This window comes from Rhineura floridana, chromosome 11, assembly GCF_030035675.1.
Source record: "Rhineura floridana isolate rRhiFlo1 chromosome 11, rRhiFlo1.hap2, whole genome shotgun sequence".
Taxonomy (NCBI): Eukaryota; Metazoa; Chordata; class Lepidosauria; order Squamata; family Rhineuridae; genus Rhineura; species Rhineura floridana.
Genome location: NC_084490.1, coordinates 46,760,490 through 46,781,436, shown reverse-complemented (window position 1 = coordinate 46,781,436; position 20,947 = coordinate 46,760,490). Strand labels below are relative to the sequence as shown.

The following is a 20,947-nucleotide window of genomic DNA, read 5'->3' as shown; positions in this document are numbered from 1 at the left end:
AACAGATTCACAAGAAACTCTGGATCCCCTCATTTTATAGTGGTGGAACAGTCACCCAGATTTTTTTTACTGAAACACACTGTGGCCCATATGTAGGCTTGACCTCTTTATACACACACACTCACTCTCCCCCAGCATGGGGAGACCCTAACAGCCCCTGTGGCAGAAGGCATCCTTTGCATACAGAAGGCCCCAGGCTCAATCCCTGGTTTCTCCAGTTAAAAGGATGAAGTACGAAGTAATGGGAAATACCTCTTTCTACCTGAGAATCCAGAGAGCCACTGCTACATTAGTCAGTACCAGGCTACATGGATAAATATTCTGACCTGGTATAAGACAGCTTCCTATTATCTTAATCATCTGAGTGAATGGAACCCAGAAGCTCAAAGGCAGGGAGGGATTTGGGGAGATGTGCGCAATGCACATGGAGCACACTGACACTGGGGCCCTGTCTGCACTATACATTGAAAGCAGCATCATACCACTTTAAACCATTATGGTTTCCCCCAAAGAATTCTGGAAGGTATCATTTGCTAAGGGTGCTGAGAGTTGTTAGGAGACCCTCATTTCCCTCACAGAGCTACAATTCCCAGAGTTCCCTGGGAAGAGGGATTGATTGTTAAACCTCTCCAAGAAGTGTAGCTCTGTGAGGGGAATAGGGGTCTCCTAGCAATTCTCAGCACCCAAGGATTCTTTGGGGGAAAACCATGACGGTTGAAAGTAGTGTAATAGTGCTTTAAATGTAGAGTGCAGACAGGGCCTTGGGCTGAAAATTGGGAGCAGTCTGCTGCAGAAGAAAAGCCCAAGGCAGCTTTTGTGTGCATACGGCACAGTCCCACCATGTTAGTGCATCATGACCCCACCTTCCAAGGCTAGAAGGCTTCAGGCCCATCAATTAGCTTTTAGAGCAACAGTATATTGATTGCCTCCACTATCACAACAGTCCTGTGAAGTTGGCAGCTATTGTTCTTGTTTACAGATGGAGGAAATGAGGCTTACAATGATTTTTCCTAAAGGCCACAAGAGAAATCTGTGCAATGACCTGATTTCAACATGCATCATTCTTCATCTTCTTGATTTTGTTCATCCTGACAAGAACTCTGCAAAAATAAGCCACCATTATACCCATTTTATAGCTCACTGAAGTGATGCTAGGAGGTCTGAACATATTAGTATTATTTCATTTATATACCACTTAACGTTAAAACAGGCTTCTAAGCAGTTTGCAAAGTATAAAAACCAGTTATACAAAAATTAAAATGTAAATATCCATAATTAAAACACATACCCAACAAGTCCACACCGCAAGCAGATTCAAAGCACATCTCCCAAATCTGAAGTGTACTGGAACAGTATATGTGAAAAGGGTCTAGGTGTCTTAGTTGATTGCAAGCCCCATCAGCTGAGGAGTCAGCAGTTTGATGCAGCTGCTTAAAAGGCTTATGTGATCTTAGGCTACATAAACAGAAGCACAGTATCTCGGTTACAAGAATTGCTAGCTTGATTTTATTCTGCACTAGTCAGGCCACATCTGGAATATCTGTGTTCAGTTTTCAGTGCCACATTTTAAGAAGCACATAGACAAACTGGACTTTGGACCATGTCCAGAGAAGAAGAACCAGGATGGGAGGGGAACTATGCTCTCTGAGGAATGGTTGAAAGAGGTGGATATGTTTAGCCTGGAGAAGAGGAAAGTGAAGGGGAAACAACTGAGGTCTTCAAACATCAGACTTTTTTCCCTGTTGTTCCAATGGGTAGAAATTGCAGGAAAGCAGATTTAGATTCAAGTTCCTAATGACAAGAGCTGTTTAACAGTGGAACAGTCTGCTGCAGGAGGTGGTGGGCTTTCTACTGAAGGTAAATAAGCAGAAGTTGGATGGCCACCTGCCAGGGATGTAGTAAATTGCATCCTTGTGTGAGGAGCAGTAAGGGTTGGACTAGAATGATCCTATGAGCACGTCTCCATCTCCATTCATACAAATATTTTGCTTTTCCTGTTTGATTTCCACTATTCTTTTAAGATCTAGTATAGCATGGTGTCTAGGAAATGGGAGCTGTGATCTATGCAATCCCTGGATTCAAATCTTAAGTCAGTACTGCATCAGCATCCCCCATCTATAATATGGGTATATTAACACTGACTGATGTGTTACAGGGTGGTTGTAAGGGCTGCCAATATATAATGCGGGACACAGAAAGCATTATATAAATGCTAAGTAGCACCATGTGTATAAATGTCACTGGAATCAACAGGGTGAATACCCCATCTAATGTCTGCAAGTTTCTTATCAGTATAACTCACTCCCGGTCACACCAAGGCCTGAACATCACACATAATTTACAATTTGGACTGATCAATTTATTTATTTATGAAAGTTATATCCCATCCTTCCTCCCATAAAGAGCCTAGCTGCCATGGTTAAAGAACAACATAAGGGGAGACAGCACTTATGCTGTTTTTAATTTTATTGGGAATCTTCCAGGGTTCTTAATCCCAAACTTTTGCATGCAAGTTTTTTTTAAAATACTTTTTTTCAGGAAATGGGTATATTTAAAAGAACAATTGGTCATTCTTTATAAATCTGTGGAATGCACTGAGTACAAACTTAAAACACAACCATACAATAAATTCTTTTTACATTGTTGCAAACATATGTGAGTCAGCTGTTTCCATAAGAAGCACAGTACAGCTGAACCATGTACATACAGATGCTTTGTCTGGGTCTCTTTATTAATGAAATGAATGCAGATGACTAACTTCATTTGCAGTGACTCTCCTGATGCACCTGTTTAGAATTGCTTCCATCCCCAGGTGAGTAACGCACCTCTTGCAAGTGGACACTTCAGCTGTTCACAACTGCCACAGAAGGACAGGGATAAAATTTGTCCTCAAGGTCATTTGCGGAAAACATCCAGAGACATAAAGAAAGGGTGGCAAACAACACTAGGAATTCCCCAGAAATTCCTAAACAGCCCTGGGATTTTTTTTAATGGTTCCCTTGAGCAACAGCCAAATGTGACAGGTCTATAAGGGAATGTCACTCTCCTAGGGTAGATCTGGATTAACACTGAAGAGTATGACAATGAAGTAATGAACTCGTATAAAATATCTCCTGTGGCACCAAAGGGCCACTGTACAGAGAAAAATGTGGACTTTGCACAAGGGCACACTGAACAGGGTAGATACCAGTAATCATAGCTCCCTGCTGAGTAGACCCAGATCGTACCTGTTTCATATTCTCACACTTTTAAGTTTTTAAGTGTGTACTTGAAGCAACTTACATGGAAACCCCCGCTCCCCCACTCAAAAAAGCAATGTGCGAAATCCAAGTTGGCCCCAATTGACTTACTGATATGGTCAAACTGGACAAACACATAACAGATCTGTGTGTTTAAGTCCAGATCTGTTCTGAATACAAAGAAAGCAGTGGCGTGAGCAAAAGGGTGTATACAGATGAGGGGAGCTGAACCCTTTCCCCTACCCTAGTTTACCTTCTGCTTGCATTGCTCCAAGCCATTTATCTCCTAGCTGGGCTCACTTTTGAATACTGAAGCCCAGGTGCAGGAAAAGGGAATCTGAGCATCAAACTACAGGGAGGGAAGCTGCAGGAAGCATCCCCTGCCTGTGTACCCCCCCTTTTTTGCTGATTAATATTCACCTGCTTTCTATGTGTATGGGACATATCCAGGTTTGAACACACAGATCTGCTTCCATCATGCCTACTTTGACCTTTTGCAGGAAACAATCATTTCTCTCGATGCATGAAAAGGGGACAATTCTGAATTGTGTGTTGGTGCAGACTCCCAATTAGTGGTGCCAGAGTGACTGAACTAAACCCATACCAAGTAAACAGGTTGATGCAAATTCTGACTCACATGCTTCGCCTGAACTGACTTTGTTGTGGGACAAAATCTTGTGCTTGGATGTGAAGCACAAATGATGCAGACATGCACATTGTTTGCATTTGAAAGTGCAGACAGTTAAGTAAGCCACAGTTATACAAATTACAGAGCAACTTTTTATCCTGGTTTTATTTCTTAAAGTATAGGCAAACCAGTCTGGTGGAAGATAATGGGCACAGTCCCAGAGGAAGATCTCCTGTGTCAGCCACATTGAAATGAATGGGAGCTGCGCAAGCATACACATTTCAGTAGGGCTTGTGCAAGAGACCTTCCTAGTGGAGTCTGCCCACAGTGAGAAAGTCAGCTTCCCTCCAAAGCATCCTCGTTTAACACACCCGCAGACTGGGCTTCAAGCAAGCTGAGCTTCCCGTGGAAATAGAAACTACCAGGGATCCTTCTCTTCACATCTACAAAAAGGAAAGCCCCTCCACCTGACTCTGTTTGGCAAAGGCTGCAAAAGGGAAAAAATGGAGGTTGGGAGTCTTATTTTAAACTGCCCATCTAAACCTTCAATTGCTGCAACAAGTTGAACCAAAATGGGTGAAACAGGCAAACGTATACACACAGAGAATTTTTTATTGTGGGAGAATTAGTGGTGGATTTTTATTTAGTGGTGGTGATGGTGAGGAACACGGTAATTTTCTTAGGCAATTAAAGCTATCTGAATTCTTCAGCTTTGTTAATGACATAAAGGCATCTCCCATTGATTTCTATGTTTTTTTTAAAAAGCAATAGAAACATCAGTCGGAGGAGGTTTTGGGTCACTGACATAATTGATGAGAAATACATGCAAATCAGAGTGCATGCCCCCCCCAAACTCTCTTCTGCTTCTGCCTTTCTTGCACAACTCATAAAGTTGTCAACTCTCAAGGACTACTGTGATAATTTGGTATAACCCCCATTTGGGCTTTAAAATGTAAAACGGTGTTCTTAACCCACCCTTGCCCCCAATTGCTTGGGATTTAACAGCACTACCCTTTACAGGTCTACTTGGAAGTAAGCCCTATTGAGTGCAGTGAGTCTTACTCCCAGGAAAATGGGTACATGACTATAGCCCTAGTGTCTTTAACTGGAATGGAATTCCTCCAAATAAGCACACTCAGGATTGCACCCATAAGTGAGCTGCGTAGAAAATAATCCCAAGGAAAGGTGAAGCCACACAATGACACATTTTAATAAGAGTTTGGGGTGACTAGGGCAGCTGTGTTTTTGGGTTTGTGAGGTTTTTTTTTTTTAAAAAAAAGAGAGACTAAATTGCTATATATTTTTGCAAAAAATAAAGATAAAATTGTAGTTGAATTTAAAATAGTAATATGCATTATTACATAGCCCATGTTATCCTGACGTTTGGGACATTTTGATTGGTTCATTGTTAATTTTGGGCAACAGCAAAGCTTGCTGAATTAGAATGGAATCTGGGGATGTTAAATCCTCATATTAAATCTGCATGATGTGTACAGGAGCAGGAGGTGGGGAGGATCCCATTACAAACAAAAGCAACAATATGGGTAATAACAGCACAGAAGAGGGGTCAAAACTGTGGAAGTAAGATACTGATATGAATAAAAAATATGGAAGAGTGGTTAGATAATCATGCTGTGCAGAAATAGATAGCAAGGGAAAGATTTGAGAGATAAGGTAGCTCAGCCACTCTCCTTTCAAGCATGCTTTTGCTACAGAAGTTGGTTTAGCAAAACTGATAAGATATGGTGAATCTCTGCAAAATCTAGGGTTTTTTGCACCTCAATACAATTCTACAAACAAAACAAAAAAAATGTGTCATCTTTCCTCTCAGTGTGTTTTACCACATCAGGAATAAAAAGAGAAGGGTACAATCCTGCAAGAAGTTCTCCTGTTGCAACCCTGATTTTAGCAAATGGAGCTTGTGGAGGAGAACTTCCCATAGAATTGTGCCTACACGTATATTAGCTTTGAGGTAAAACAATCAAATATCAACTTCTGAAATAACAACACTGCCCCTCTCTCTTTGCAATACGTGCCTACTCTACAAAGAAAAAAACCCCAACACATTTCCCTCCAAGTATGTTTCAAAGAAAGATGGAATTAAATGAAAGAATAAAAAATTTCTGAAAGAGGAGAGGGGGTTAAGGGAAGGGGGGAGATATAAACAACAACAAAAGGATCCCCCCCTTTTCCATTCCAAACCTTCCCCCTAAAGCAGGTTAAATTCAATAGAAACAGAGCTGGTAATGAATGGGCTTAGCTGTGCACTGGATTGTGGCCTGTGCTTCCTATCCAGAGAAGTAATGGAGAAGCAGAGGGTCACATCACACCCTCTGCAGAACACAGAACAGCTGGAACACCCATTTCCCCACAGAGGCATGTATGGGGCAAACCGTGGGGGTTACCCATGTGCTACATATGTTTGGGATACAGTGTGTTGTTCTTTGCTGAACAGGCTTCTTCACACTTGGTTCAGAAAATACACACTTGGAAATCTATTCCGGTGCACCAATTAGGTATGCTGGATAGATTAGTTGTATCTATCTTTCTGTCCACACATTCCACCCCCCACCCCCCATTGGACTAAACAGTTACTTAAATGTCCTAACAATTATGACATCCTGACCATAAATATATTTACTTGAAAGCAAATTTCACTGAAATCAATAAGATCTACCTCCAAGAAGACTAATTTGAGACTGAACTATGATTCTTTGATCTCAGTTAACTCCGACAACCTGTAGGCTTAACAGAGGCAAATGGGAATCATATGCAAAAACTGTGTATCAATGGTACTTGACACCTTACAGATTTAACAGGATTTATATGACACATATATTTCAAAGCTGGGAACATTCATAGACAATGCTGTACTTTTTACATGTCTGGCAGGAAATTCTCTATGTTTTAAAAATATGCACCAGAAAGAGATTTTATGGAATATTTATAAAAAGTATAGAATCAAAATTTCTCTTCACAAGACTGTGGCTTGGATGCTTTAAAACCAACATAAACAGGTCCCGTGGAATCAGTGACTCTGCATTTGTGGCTCTGGGGTGGTCGAGGATTTACACCACTATCTGTTAGAATGCCCTTTATACTCCCATCCACAGACCAAATTTTTGAGCGGTTGGCTGTCATTGCCACAAGGGAGGCCTTTGCAGGACACCATAGCCTTCCTCTTAGCAGCTAAGGACTTCTCGGTTACCCATAGGGTTGCCCTTTTTGCCCTTGCGGCACAAAAGTTATGGGCAAAGCAGTCAGAAAAATTGCCGAGTACTTCCTAGAGGGGTTTAAAGATAACCAACTTGAGTTGTATTGTTGCATGTTTTTATTATATTTATTTACTGTTTTTAAAGTGTGTCTTGAATGTTTGTTTATGTATGTTGCAATGGCCCATGGCCAGGCAATAAAGCTTGATGATGATGATAAAACCAAGGTAATGGGCTTTGCTTGTGAATCTTTGTAAAGGAACCAAATTTTTACTGCCCAAATACAGGGAATCACGTCAGATGCTTAACACAGCGAAATGGATGCAAACGTTATGCACCATTACATCAATGGAGAAGTCAACTTTTTGGCAGAACATAGAGGATGGAATGGAGACGAGTAGAATTTGACAATAATTAGTCAGCTTTTATGTAGTGCTGGAATCAGAAGTGTGAAGATATCATTTGTACCTCATTACTCATTTTAAATATGTTTTGGGGGTGTGGCAGTTGTAAAAGAAAAGAAAATATACAATTCTATGTAACATCGGAACTCATATCTTTCCTGATTTGAAGGGAAAATAACTTGGGTTTAACTCTGGTTATTTTATTTCTTAATCTCTTTACACATCGCTTTGAGTGCTGGGGCAACAAAGCCAGAAAATGTGATCCATACATTTTTATATAAAATCAACAGACTCAGAGTCCTGAGCTCTTTCGCAGCTCCTGTTCTTTTCAACTGGAACTGGGCAACTTCCTCCTGAATTGCACCCTATATATCTTTTATAAATAACAAAACGGCTGCAACTGCAATACTTTCCTTTAAAAAAAAAGTGAACCCTCAAGAAAATATAATTGGAAAATGATTCATTTGGAAGGTTGGTGGAAGGAAGAAAACATATATGGGAAAGCTACAAGGGATAAATATTGGTTGAGGGTAAACAATAATAAAAAAGCTTAAATAATAATTATTATACTATATGAGGTATAATTATTGCAGAGGAAAAAAAACTGATTGACTTAAAAGCAAGCTTATCTTGTATCAAGGCATGCGTCCCTGCCATTCTAAAGCCCAGTGGCTTTTTGGTAGAATTCTAAAGGTAATTCATTACCCCTTCCCTCCTCCTGCAAAAATAATTCACAAAGATAGAAAGATATAAAAGAAAATTATCTTTTACTACCTCCCCACAAAACAGCTTCTCAAATCTATGACAATATATAACCTTATATAGAGATTTAAGGAGAGGGGTGTCAAATGTAACTACCTTGACAAATAATGGGAAAAGCATTTAAAATGTTCAATAAGAATATTTGATATTGCAGATTTTTTGCACAGTAAAAAAAAGATTGCAAAGATTGCGTATGGGGAATGCAGGGAAATGGCTGTATGGGCACACACGCGAACACATACATAAAAATCTTTCACAACATTTGCCTTTCGCTGTACATTCACATGTATATGAAGCTCCTCCACATCTTGCTCTGTGTCAGATTGACTCTTAAATGAAAGGGGGTTTTTTATATGAGGGTTTTACATGGGGGTGTGTGTTCCATGTTGGGGGTTTTATGACATCACCAGGTTAAAGTACCCAATCAGCTTGCACTCTGGAGAAAATTATTTCGTGGGGTGTTTCCTATAATATACTGTACTTCAAGTCTGTCTTGAAGAAAGAAGCCAAGGGAGAAAAAAAGGTGGACATGACAAGGATTTTGGTGTGTGCTGTGGGTGTCTTAAAACCCCCCCTTTTACATTTTTTTTGGGTGAGACTGTCTCTTGCTTCGGCTGTAGACCTGCTTTGTTTTAAAGATCTATCTGCAAATGTGAAAGAGGTGCTTTAAAAAGAGGCATACCGACAGGGGGGTGAGTCCTTGCTTACTCCCCCACCCATAGATTTGGTTTTAGGAGGGAAAGGTATCAGCATGAGAGAAAATGACTAAGACAAAACCCCAGTCTTCTCCTTTGCCATCCTCTCTGGATTTTTAGAATTTTTAGAAAGAAAGAAAACAGGCTGCTCTGGATCCTGGAGAGATGCATTTGAAAGGAAAATTCATCGCTCAACGACAGGGGTTTTGTTTTGGGGGGTAGGTGGGAGATGGGGAGGGGCTGGGAGAAGAGCCCCTCTTTCTAGCTCCCCGCTGGTGGCTGAGAAGGGCCTCTTTTCGAATAAACAGATAAACAAACATGTTCCTGACCTGCGGGATGGTTCCTGCCGCCGCCACCATGGATTACAATGGAGATTTCCAAGCTGGCTACCAGGAAATCGACGGCATCACTTTGGGTTACCTGCAGATCAACGGCACGCGGATGTTCGCTTTGACACAGGTCTTCAGCGACCTTTTTAAAGACATCCCCCGTGCCACCGTGAGCAAAAAAATGGAAAGCCTCAAGATCCAGAGCCGCCGATGCGACCTGAAGGAGCTGCGCACCCTCAAAGCCATCCAGTCCGTGCCGATGCGCGCCGTCAAGTGTTCGCTCATCTCCAAGACGGACCTAGAGGCCCTCTGCACCTCTTGCAAGGCCCTAGCCCCCAGGAAGAGGAAAAGGAAGAGGAAAAGCAAGAGGAGGGACGCCAGAGACCTGTTCGATCGGCCCCGGTTACTTCCCGCCTACAGCGCATCCGACAGCGCCTTTCGCGCCAACGTGGGTGCCGGCTGTGCCAAGCGGGATGCGCTCTTAGGGGGTCCCTTTGCTAGAGCATACGAGAAAGACGCGCCGCTCCCAAAAAGCTACAACCGGAGCAGCAGAGGCCAGCTCTTGGCCGGCGTCCTGAGCGCTTACCCCGGTGACTTGCAGCTCCTCCACTCGGCGGTCAGAGCGCACGGAACCGCTCAACCGCCTAGCGAGCCAGACGCTGGACACACCAAGCGCTCAGCTTGCGGTTGCCTAACCAAGGAGAAGGGTCGCTCGGCATCTTTCGCCGGCTCCAAGAGGCAAGGGACGTCGGCCGGCTACTCCAGCGACTCGGATTCCAGCGGTGCGTCCTGCCTGGCAACCTCCAGCGACTCCTCAGAAGAGGAGGACGAGGAGGACGAGGAGGAATCGTCTTGCAGCAGCGAAGAAGGCAGCTCCTCAGGGTCAGAAAGCAGCTCCTTGTGCAGTGGAGACTCGGTGCAAAGCACCCGCTACAGACAGGCGGCCCTTCCCCGCATCCCATCCCAACCTGCCGCTTCCCAAGCCCTCCCCGGCATAGTCAAAGCTCTGCGCCCCGACCCGAACCTACTCTTTTGGGCCAGGACACTGCGCGCCTCCACTTTGGAAACTTTCAAGCCGGTTCCTACCATCGCGCCAAAGGAGCCGCTTCATGAAGACTTGGAGCCTCGCGTAAAGCAGGAGGCGAAGAGCTCTCCTGCTTCCCCAGCCCGTCCCAGCGAGGGCCCACAGCCAAAGAATGGAGGCTTTAGGGAAGCATCGAAGTCGTGCGTCCAGGATCGTGAAGACTCCTCCAAGGAGAATGAGTCCTTGAACTCCAGGGAGCAACTCCACGTCGATCAGCCAGACAAGGCTGAGGAATCGGGTCTCCAACAGGACTCCAAGGAAGGGTCGGGAAGAGAGGCTCAATTCGACAGGCTTATCAGGCAGTCCAAGCTGTGGTGCTACGCAAAAGGCTTCAGTATGGACGGAAAAGGTTTACGCAGGGTCGAGCAGGCCAAAGGGAGTTTCTCTACTTCCAAAGCCGGCTTCCTCAGCCTGGCCAACAAACCTTTAAAAAGCGGCAGCGACTTAGAAAGAAATGGTAAACGCAGGCGTACAGAGCAGGAAAGGCAGGCTAAAGGAAGGCCCCCAAAGCTTCCGAGGAAGACGACCAAAAAGGGGCCCACCCTGCCTTGTAAACGCCTGCTCAACACCAGCCTGGCGCCTACCAGGCATCCCTTTACTTTGATGGGCACCTTCCCCTGTACACCCGCGTTGGTCGTCGGCTCCGACGGGGATCTGTGCCCTGCGTCTTCTCTGTGCGTAAAAGACTCGTGTGCCCTCTCCAAAACGCACCCGCTTTGGACCTGGCAGCTGGGGGGCAATGCTATCCCCATGCCCCCCAGCCTGAAATTCCGGGGATACCGTTTAGAGGACTTCTAGATGGAGGATATAAGCTTATTTACATGCAACAGGTTGTCTTTTTGGGGGTGGAGAAGGGGTGAATCGAATATATAGCCAAAAAGAGTGTGAAAATCTGGCATTACTGTCTTAAAAAATATATATTTACTCAGAAGTAACCTTGGTTTCAGTGGCCTTTAATTCCAAGTAAGTTTGTTGATTATAGCAGCTTGTGATCTTAAAACAGTTGCCTGGAAGTAAGTTCCACTGAAATCGATGGGACTTATTTTAGAGTAAATGGGTTTAAAGGGTAAAAAGAGACCGGCTTTCCAAATATGATCACTATTTTTTATCTTTTTAAAGCCCTCAAGGACCCCCTTCACAAATGGAATTTCTGGCATTCCTTTACTTTTAAAACAGCAAAGGCTTTGTTTTAAAGAGCCCTCTCATTCCTCGTTTCCTTAAAAGATCCTGCAACTAAAATGTTGAAATTTGAATCTTACTTGAAAATAGGCCTCAAGTTGTGGAGGGAGGAAAATAATTGATTAAAAAAAAACACATTGGTGGTGTGAGAAAGAGAGTAAAAGAGATTGGAGAATAAAATTCGGTGTAATTTTTAAAAAAAAATTTTTGGTAGGGGAAATAATACTGTGGCTTAATATGCTCAATATTTTACTATGTAGAGCCAAAAGGATTGAGTGCCTGTATGTGTTTTTTAAAGACAAAGGCAGTTTGGAGCATATCTGGACTCCCCCCTCCTTTTAACATGGAGTGGTTTGTTCCATGTAGAGAAATTTGGAAGAGTTTGTGGGTGTGTTATAGGGAATGATAAAGTTTCAAGCAAGCCTCCCCTCCCCCTCCCAAGTGAAAGACCCTTCTCTTCTCCCCCTCCCTCATTTGCCAAGTTAAAAGTATACTCCCTTCCCCTCCCCCACCTTTCTTCCTTAATTTGGAAGAGAAATGGCATGGCCTTTCAACTAACGCACATTAAACTCATCAAAGCATCACTCCCCTCCCCCCATCCGTTTCCTGAACTAAAGGAAGAGAAAAGTGACTTTTTAAATCCCCAACAGCAGAATTTTGCAAGGGGAGAGAAAAATGTAGAATGGGATTCCTTTTTTCTTTTCACCCAGAATTGGGGGAGAAGGGATAGCGCAAAAAGTGGTTTTAAACAAAAGTATTTATATTTTACTGCCTACCGAAGAGGCATGGAAGTGGGGGAGGTGAAGTCCTTTGAAATTCCCTGATCTTGACTAAACCAAAAGGAGAGAAACACAGACAGAAGGGTTTGAAACTTGCTTTTTTTAAAAAAGGAGGTTGTTGTTTGTTGGTTAATAGAACCCTGACGCTCAGTAGCCTAAGGTAACATTCTGTTTATTTAAAAATTTACTGGAAAAAGAAATTGGATCCAGGGGCAAATTTGCAATGAAATACAGATGGCCAATTTGATCTCCAAAGTGGAATGCCGAAAAGAGGGGATTTTTCCCCCATGCTAGAGGAAACTATATATTTCCCTCCCCAATACAAATGTTCTTTTCTTTATTTTTCTTGGTGCAATATTCCTCTTTGTATTCAAAGATTTCCTTGCCTCTCTGAAATCAAAACCAAATCAAATCTTCAATCCTATGGGGGAGGGAAAAATACATATGTGCAACTGAACCTCTGTCTCTCCCCCCACCCCCAGCCCACTCTCTCTATATTAAAATAGGTCCCATTTAAAAATTAAATCTCAGGGCACAAGTAAGAACTCAGTCATTCCTGAGTATGCTTGGAGTTGCTGTACAATCAATGGAGGTCATGGAGCAGTTTTAATAAGTGCAAAGTATCTTTTCCTGCAAGGTAAATACTTCTGGAATTATTGGGACTTAAACCCCAACATCTAAACATGTTCATACGGAAGTATACCCCATATTGACTGATTTTACTCCCAAGTGACTGTGCTCTGGATCATTGTCATGTTTTGGAATGAGATGCCTGTCTTTGTTCCCTTCCTCCTTTTATTAAAACAGCATTTTCTTCCATGTAAGAAACTTATTTGAGAAAAAGAAAATTAAGGATTGATTAAAAATTGCAGATTTCAACTAAGGGGGAATTCTTGCCTCTTAAATTTCACAAACTGATTTGGAAGTGACAATGAAACAAACTGAACTTGGAATAGATAAATACGGTTTTTAAAATGTTTAAGGCTGCATTCCTGAACACAGTTACATGGAAATAATCCCATGCTGTAATTGCTGGTGCTCACTTCTGATTAAACATGTTTAAATACTAAAACATTTTTTTCTAGCCAAAATATTCTATAGGCTTACACTCTTTTGGGTGGGAGTGACTCAGTAAACATGCTTGGTATAGTTCTGTAAGTATTTTTTTCTTTTTGCTAACCTGCATTTTTATTGGGGTGGGGGAGGAAATTTGTATTGTTCAAATCAGTTCTCAATGAGGAGTCACTTTCCCGTGCCCCCAAAGAAAATATGTATAAAGAAAATGGGTATAAATTAGTTTTTATGAATTTGGGGCACTACAATGCTCTTGTGCAAACCACATATATTTGGGCTACATTTGTGCAGGAGAATTTCCCACTTAATTGTCCCCAAAAGTTTTCAACAACACAGATAAAACCAGATTATTCCTGGGAACATTACATAACTTGAGTGTTTTATATGTGAAGGGATAAATTAACATGATTTTGGCTGCAAACTCCCCTTTTTGGTAACTGGTCTTGAACTTTTGTTGCCTAGAAATTAAGTTGTTTTTGCTAAAATACTTCAGGGTAAAAAAAAGAGAGGTTTTTATTATTATTATTATTATTATATAGCCTAGTCTTTTGGGCTGTTGGACTTGGAGAAAGGGATAACTGGAAGAACGTGAGAGAGAGGGAGGACTTTTCTTTTTGCTGTTGTCTTAATTTTCTTCAAAAACAACCTCATGCTCCCCTCAGCCCTGTCTTTTTACTTTGTGTTCAAAATATGGGCCCAACTTTGCTTAAATTAAAGGAGGGGTCCTGATGTTTGCCAAGCTGAATGCTGCATTAGTCTAACTGCACACCTTATTTTCAAAGGAATGTGCAATTCGATGGAGACCAAATATTGACATGTCCTCTCCCCCTCTTCCTTCAATCTCTACCTTTAACTTTGTTATGGGCTTTTTAAACTGTGAGCCACAAGCAGGAGAGAAACAAAAAAGAAGCATATATAAAATGAAGTCTGACATACAAAGAATTTGTTAAAATGGGGAAAAATTTATTCCTATCTCATTCTCACTATGTCCCAGTGAACACAGTCTGTAGAACCAGGTCTCCATAGCATATCTATTCTCCAAATATGGAGAAGCCTGCTGAATGTGGGGGTGTATGTGCAGAGAGGGGGAAAGCACCCATTTTCCCCAGCAATGGGGAAAATGCATGCCTTACACCAGAGGAGATCCCTATGCACACACTCCCCCCCACCAGATTGTGCAGTTTATCTGCAGGCACTACTCTGTGTGTATGTAGCCTGCTGGTTCTTGGATCAGGCTTAAACACAATGCTTCCCCCCCCCCGGCCTTCCTCCTTCTTTCCTTTATATCAAAAGAAGAAATATTCCAGCTATTAACAAACATTTATGAGAAAACCAGCAGAATAAAATACTGCAAACAGGAGATGGCAATTTGCAGGAAAATTCTTTATATATTTAAAGGAAAGAGTAATCTCTTCTCTGGTTTGTCTCTAGCCTCTCTGTTCTGCTTTCTACACACCATACTATCATGGCCACCAGCCACGTCTCTTGCACAAGTCCCTTTGGAATGAATGGGAGGTTCATATACAGGCACATCTTATACAACACCCATTCATTTCTGAAGGGATCATGCAGAAGAACTTCCTGGTGAATTGTGCCCCCTCTCGTATGTGTGTATAATTTGTATACAATTTGTTTCATCGTTCTTAAAAACATACATACAAATATGCATATTTTTCAAGGCACAGGGTAGTAGTGTTCAGCACCCCCCCAGTTGTACATGTAGAAAAGAGCACATACCTATCACATGAATACATATATTATGAGCATGTGTGTATAAACCGTGTGTATATGTTTGCTAATTTTACAAAATGAAATGTATGTGTACACAATGTGGGTATATATCTTTATTTAATTATATTATTAAGCATTATCCTTCAAGAAAGTATCAATAGCTGCCAGTGTTTGGTGGCATGTCAGAGACTAGGGCTGCAGTGCTAAGTACATTTACTAGTAGAGTAAGTCCAACTGAATTCAGGGACTTATTTCTCTGTAGGCATGCTACAGGGGTGCAGTCCTGTTTCTTTAGCAATCATTGGCAAAAACTCCCCTGGATTGCAATACAGCAGGGTTCCAGCCCAACTCCCTAGATACAGAGCCTCACATTTGCTCTGATGTTCACATGGACCACATGCATACATGCATTGTCCCATTCATTTTTATGAAGGAAGCAGATAGGCATTTGTAAAGTGTACGCAGATTTGCTTCCTCCACTGAAATGAATGGGAACACACCTTGCTGGTCATGGAGTTTTGTCTCTGGAGTTTGTTTCACAGATGGGAAGTTGCTGAATTTTTGTAAACCTATGCTACTGCAATTTATCAGTTTATAGTGCACTCACCAATGACGCTCAGGGTGCCCTTAGGAGTATTTTCATCATATGTGAGACTAGATGTGCATATTGTCATTCCTGCAGCTGTGATGCAAATATAAGTTTGCTAATATGAATATAATGCGATTTAAAAACTGACTCTCATTTTTATACAACCTTAAGAACATTCACACATATGTCAAAAGAGTGTAAGAGAGACTCAAGGGTGCTTTTAAAGTTGTGTCTGAAAGCATTTTTATTCATTTATTTTATTCTTTTTAATATGTAAAAGTCACCTTCCACTAAAAATGCCCCTGGCAATTTTGAATACAACGAATCTCACATGGGAAGTGCCCAGTTTGAATATGAATGATGGTCCTTATGAATGTGGCAGTTATGGTCAGATTATTTGGCAGGTGTATATGACTTCTAAAATATGACTTCTAAAGTTGTACCTTATTGATCTGCCAATTACCACTTTTACTGAGGGGGTACTTTACACCTAGGCTGTAGGCTTGGAGAGGGTAATGGTGGCATTCCCATCCCCAGAAAATGTTTGGCATGGCTTTGATGATCTTTTGAGGTCAAAGGTGGTGAAATCCAAACAGCGCCACCCACCCCAAGAAAAATATAATCATAAATTAAACAACTGACAATTTGTTCATCTTTACTAGTAGCATAGTCTTTCAGTGGAACCAGCTGGCTCAATCTATTTACCTAATGGCAGGAATGACCCTCAATATTTTTCTACAACTGCAAAGCTATTTAAGGTTTGGAAAGAAGATGCATAATGGTGGCTGGTGAAATTTTGGACATTCTCACATAGTAGGATCTGCAAAGCCCCTTGGAGCCTCTCTTTTTTTCATCGCTCCCTGTTTGCATATGTGAATGTTATCAGTGCAAAAAAGACAGACATTTTCAAATCAGTTGTACATTCTAGCCAATAATAGGTTTCATAATCACAATTTTATGCACTAAAGATGCATAAAATACTTTTTTTCTTGTGCAAGAATTTTTTGAAAAATGATTTAAGTCTTGTAAAAGCCAGTATCATCTCAGTAGCACTTTGGCACTTTTCCCCTAGGTTTCTATTTATGTCTTATGTATGTGTTTATGTTAAGGCAGATACATTTTAAAAAGAAATAGCTGATAGAAATTCAGCCTGTTGTAATCATAAGGCTGCTATCAGCACACTTTATTGGGAGTAAATCCAGCTGAGATTTACTTCTGATTAAACATGCTTAGGACTGCGCTGTGTGTATTGCATACCTACTTAAAAATAAATTTCACTGAAATGTATTATACTGGCTTCCAAGTAAATGAAATAATGATCAAGGTGCTAGTCCTCTTGGCCAATCAATCTTGTAGCATGACCTTATATCATTAACATGCAAGTTGGTTCCACTGAAATAATGAGATCACACAGTGCAATCTAATCTATGCATGTCTGCTCAGAAATAAGCCCCATTGAGCAAGTTGAGCTTACTCCCAGAACGATGGTTTGTAGCCTACATTAAAGTTCAGGGCCAAGTGATATCAGCAGATGGAGAGAAAGTATATGGATGAGTGTGTAAATACACAGTTTTGAGTTGGATTGTGTGAAATGCCTACAAATTCTCATGCTCCTTGAACAAGTTGTCAGCTACACAGGACTTCTTGTGTGTGCAAAAGATAACAGTCCTCATCTTGGCCACCCACAAAAACCCTTTTTACCTACTTCAAAAATTTCTCGGGAACTTGATGTTTCTTTCAGAAAGATTTTTGGTAGTCAATTGCAATGCTATAAACAACTACAAATAAGATATGTGACAGAAGCTGAAGCTGGGCAGACTAAACAGAACAACAGCAAAAAAATAAAAACATTACCAATGGGAAAATATAAAGAGCACTCACTGTTTTGTATAGGGCTTTAAAGATAATATCCTCCTGTGTGAGTACAATAAGAATTCCCCCCTGGATTGTGCCCTTAAAGCTCCACAAACATAAAGGAGAAAAGCCACACACCTCGGTCCCATGGATGGGTGTTTGCCTGCTGTGTTCAGTGAGGCTTATTCCCATGTAAGTGTAACGCTGAAATATATTGTATCTAATATTAGTCATATTCAGAGTAGACCCATTGAAATGAATGGGCATGCCTAACATAGGCCTTAAATTTCAATGTGTCTACTTTTAAATAAAACTTAGTTAAATACAACCTTTGGGTTACAAATTGTGGTGGTTTTTTGTTTGTTTTTGCATGCTCATGGGAGTAAGTCCAATTTAACACAGAAGGAATGAGTAAATGTGCTTGGGAATTGTGTCAGTTCTTTATATACCTCCCAAAGAAAATTATTTTAGCAATATAATGTTATTTTTTTCAGGGGGCGGGATGGCTTTCAAATGTTCAGAAAGGGTGTGCAGAAGAGGAAGAGACAGCAGCACTCCTTAGATTGTTTGGAGGTGAAAAACTGGACAAAAACAAGTAGAATCCTTTTAGTTAAAAAAACAGCAATAACCTTTTATAACATACAAGGCCCCTGCTTTTTGAAAAGGACAAATAAACGCCATGATCCCAAGACAGCCATTTGAAGTGAGTTCCCCACTCCCCAGCTCAGGTATTCTCAGTTTGGAGATTTATATAGAAAGTGGTATGTTGATTATTTTTTTTAATGGGGCTGCATGGGGGGGGAATACAAAAGTAGAGGTGAGTTTCTCAGGTTCCTCCCCCCCTTTCTTTATTTCCCCCCTCTTTTTGCATTGCCTTGCAAGTTGGCTTTGCAGTGTGAAGCAAAATAAGCCTCTGTTTTCATGTAAATAGCTTGACCTGTGCAAGAAAGAAAGATAAATAAGGAGAGGCTTGAGGGAAGAGAATGTGGGGGGGCTGGTTTGTAGAAAGGGGGGGAAAGCAAACATATAAACACCCCACTGGCTCCACTTTCTGGTTTTAAATAAATGTGTCTCCCTTATTTCATGGAGAGAGAGAGAGAGAAATACACAAGTAAAGTGGTGGTAATCTGGGAATGTCTTTACTTATTCTAGTTAGTGTCTTGTCTCCAAACCAGAGAAGAGGGACAGAGTTAAAAAGGAAGGGGATTTCCTTTGGGAAAGAGCCCAAATATATTTCTTACTTTAAGGGGATTTGAAATGGGGGAGTGAGAAAGAGTGAAAAATTAACTTCTTCCAGTGAACAATGTACATGATTTGCAATATATGCCAACTCAGAAGACAGTCCCCATTGAGTTCAGTGGGACTGACTTACAGGTAAGCGTGTTTAGGATTGCAGGTTTGGTTACGTGTGACTGCAATTCCATCCTCTCTCCTCAGATGAGTTTCCTTAAGATTCTGCATTTCCTATCACCCTTTTTAGTTTATTTTTAAAGCATCCTTTCCATTTTGGAACACATCTTGGAAAATGAAACACGAAAGGAAAAAGGAGAGAGTGGGTTTTCCATCTCCTACCAACACCCTTCCCAAAATATACTTGACTTAAGAAGGGGGGGGAGCGTAATGTAATTTAATTTATTTCACATTGTTGTATGTACTGTATATAAGGGAAAAACTGTAATCCCCAGTGTGCAATATGGATCCTTGACTGAGAAATAAAAGACATTTTAAAGAAAACTAAAATGTGTGTAGGTTGTGTTGCTGTTGCTTTTAATAGAAGCTTTTCCCTTATGCATTATGTAGCTCAAGGAAAAAATGTTTGAGTCTGTTCAGCTGCCTTGTTGTTAGAGATATGTTCAGGAGGTAACAAAGTAGCAAAAATTATATGTTTTATTAGGTTGGAATTGATTGAATTAGGCTTTTGCAAGCTTTCAGGTTTTATGTGTATTCTGTGACAGCACAAAATTTGGTACTACGTGTAGGTACTGATATCCTATCAATTAAACCCAAAAGAAGTGTCTTGTTCTTAAGACTGCAGGCAAAATTAAAATTCTTTGAAGCCTTGAAAGCTTGCATACTCTTTCCTCATCCTGAGTTGTTCTAATTAAAAATATAATTCATCCTCCTTTCTAGCCCCTCTTTTTTATAGTTCAAGTTTGACAATTATTCATGTTTTAGGCCAACCCCCTGCACCCTTTTTCTTCTGTATGGACCTCAAAAGTTGGGAGCAGAAAAATTCCACACACTAAAATGTGCAAATTCTGAGCCAAAGAAAGCTGAATTCTTTTGATCTTCTACAAGTAAAGAGGGCTTAGGGTTATTCTGGTGAGAAGGGGAAAAAACCCAGCAGTCAAAGCCAATGGCTGCATGAGTTGGCATAGAATAGTAAAGAGAGACTCAATAATGCCTTTGTGAAGAGCCAACCATCTCCTTCCCCAACACTGTAACTCTGTTCTTGAAGTCTTCTCACAAATGGGGCTAAAGCTGCAATCTTACACCTACTTACTTAGGAGCAAGTTCCATTGGACTCAGTGGAATTTACCTATGAGTAAACCTGTTCAGGACTGTACTGCATGAATGTGTTTTAAGTCTAGAAAAGCATCGCCTGAAAGTCAATATTGCTGAAGAAAGGCAACAAATTCTTTTTTAAAAGTCAAAGGTAGTTAAAAATGGATTGGTCGCAGTGTGTATGCTTATACCAATTTTGCCTCCAGTAAATAAGTCTGACTGGGTGTGGTTTTTTTGTAGTATTTCAAAAACCTGTAAGATCTGTTTGATCAGTGGGGATAATAGGGGGGAAATGAATGTACATCACAGAAAACAAAAGAGCTCTCAGATTACAAGGTATTGTCTGTAGCCACACAGAACAGTTCAAAGAATGTCAGTGTATACAATCAAAATAATATAGTGAATGTGATGAGTGCCAATAGTTAAAAGTGCACGAAATGCATGTCAGTGACTGACCCTGGGCCAGTCACACGCGCACACTCTCTCTCTCTGCCTAACCTACCTAGCAGGGTTGATGTGAAGATAAAATTGGAGAACTACGTATCATCCTCCCCTCAAGGATGGAATAAACGTGATAAATATAAACTGCATATTCACCCAAAAGTAAACCTCACTATGTTCACTGTTGTTTACTCCCAGGCAAGTATGCTCAAGATTGCAATCTTAATATGATAAAGGAACATCCCCTTTTGGATCAAATTACTTTCTAGTGAATGCAGGTTTTTTATGTGCTTTGCAGAGTTGGAAAATCCCACAAACACACACATTTAAGTAAGTTGATACTGGATTCCATCATTTAATGGTCCTTTGACCCCAATTGTGAAAACAAGGAACAGTTGACTACAAAGGGAGAGTGTACTACTGTTGTGGGGTGTGCAACAGA

The 20,947-nt window shown here is 41.1% G+C and overlaps 2 protein-coding genes across 6 annotated transcripts in view; one reads left to right on the top strand and one right to left on the bottom strand.

Annotated features, from left to right (window-relative positions):
• The window catches only part of MLLT6 (MLLT6, PHD finger containing), a 203,973-nt gene extending 192,792 nt beyond the window's left edge, over positions 1–11,181 (bottom strand). The window contains exon 1 of one of the 5 annotated variants that reach the window (XM_061590461.1): positions 9,270–11,181. Coding sequence is in view for 1 of the 5 variants with exons in the window: in XM_061590464.1 (XP_061446448.1) it covers positions 1,289–1,325 (37 nt within the window). In the remaining 4 variants the exon portion in view is untranslated. Of the gene's footprint in view, positions 1–1,288; positions 1,400–9,269 lie in introns of those variants that run through there. The other 4 variants (XM_061590464.1, XM_061590463.1, XM_061590460.1 and 1 more) reach the window with 4 other exon arrangements.
• EPOP (elongin BC and polycomb repressive complex 2 associated protein) lies at positions 9,216–19,195 on the top strand. Its single transcript, XM_061590465.1, has one exon. The coding sequence runs from the start codon at positions 9,259–9,261 to the stop codon at positions 11,149–11,151; it is 1,893 nt and encodes a 630-aa protein (XP_061446449.1). The 5' UTR covers positions 9,216–9,258; the 3' UTR covers positions 11,152–19,195.
• Positions 19,196–20,947: the final 1,752 nt, after the last annotated feature.

Coding starts and splice junctions, on each gene's coding strand:
- EPOP (XM_061590465.1), top strand. CDS start 9,259: ATGTTCCTGACCTGCGGGATGGTTCCTGCCGCCGCCACCATGGATTAC.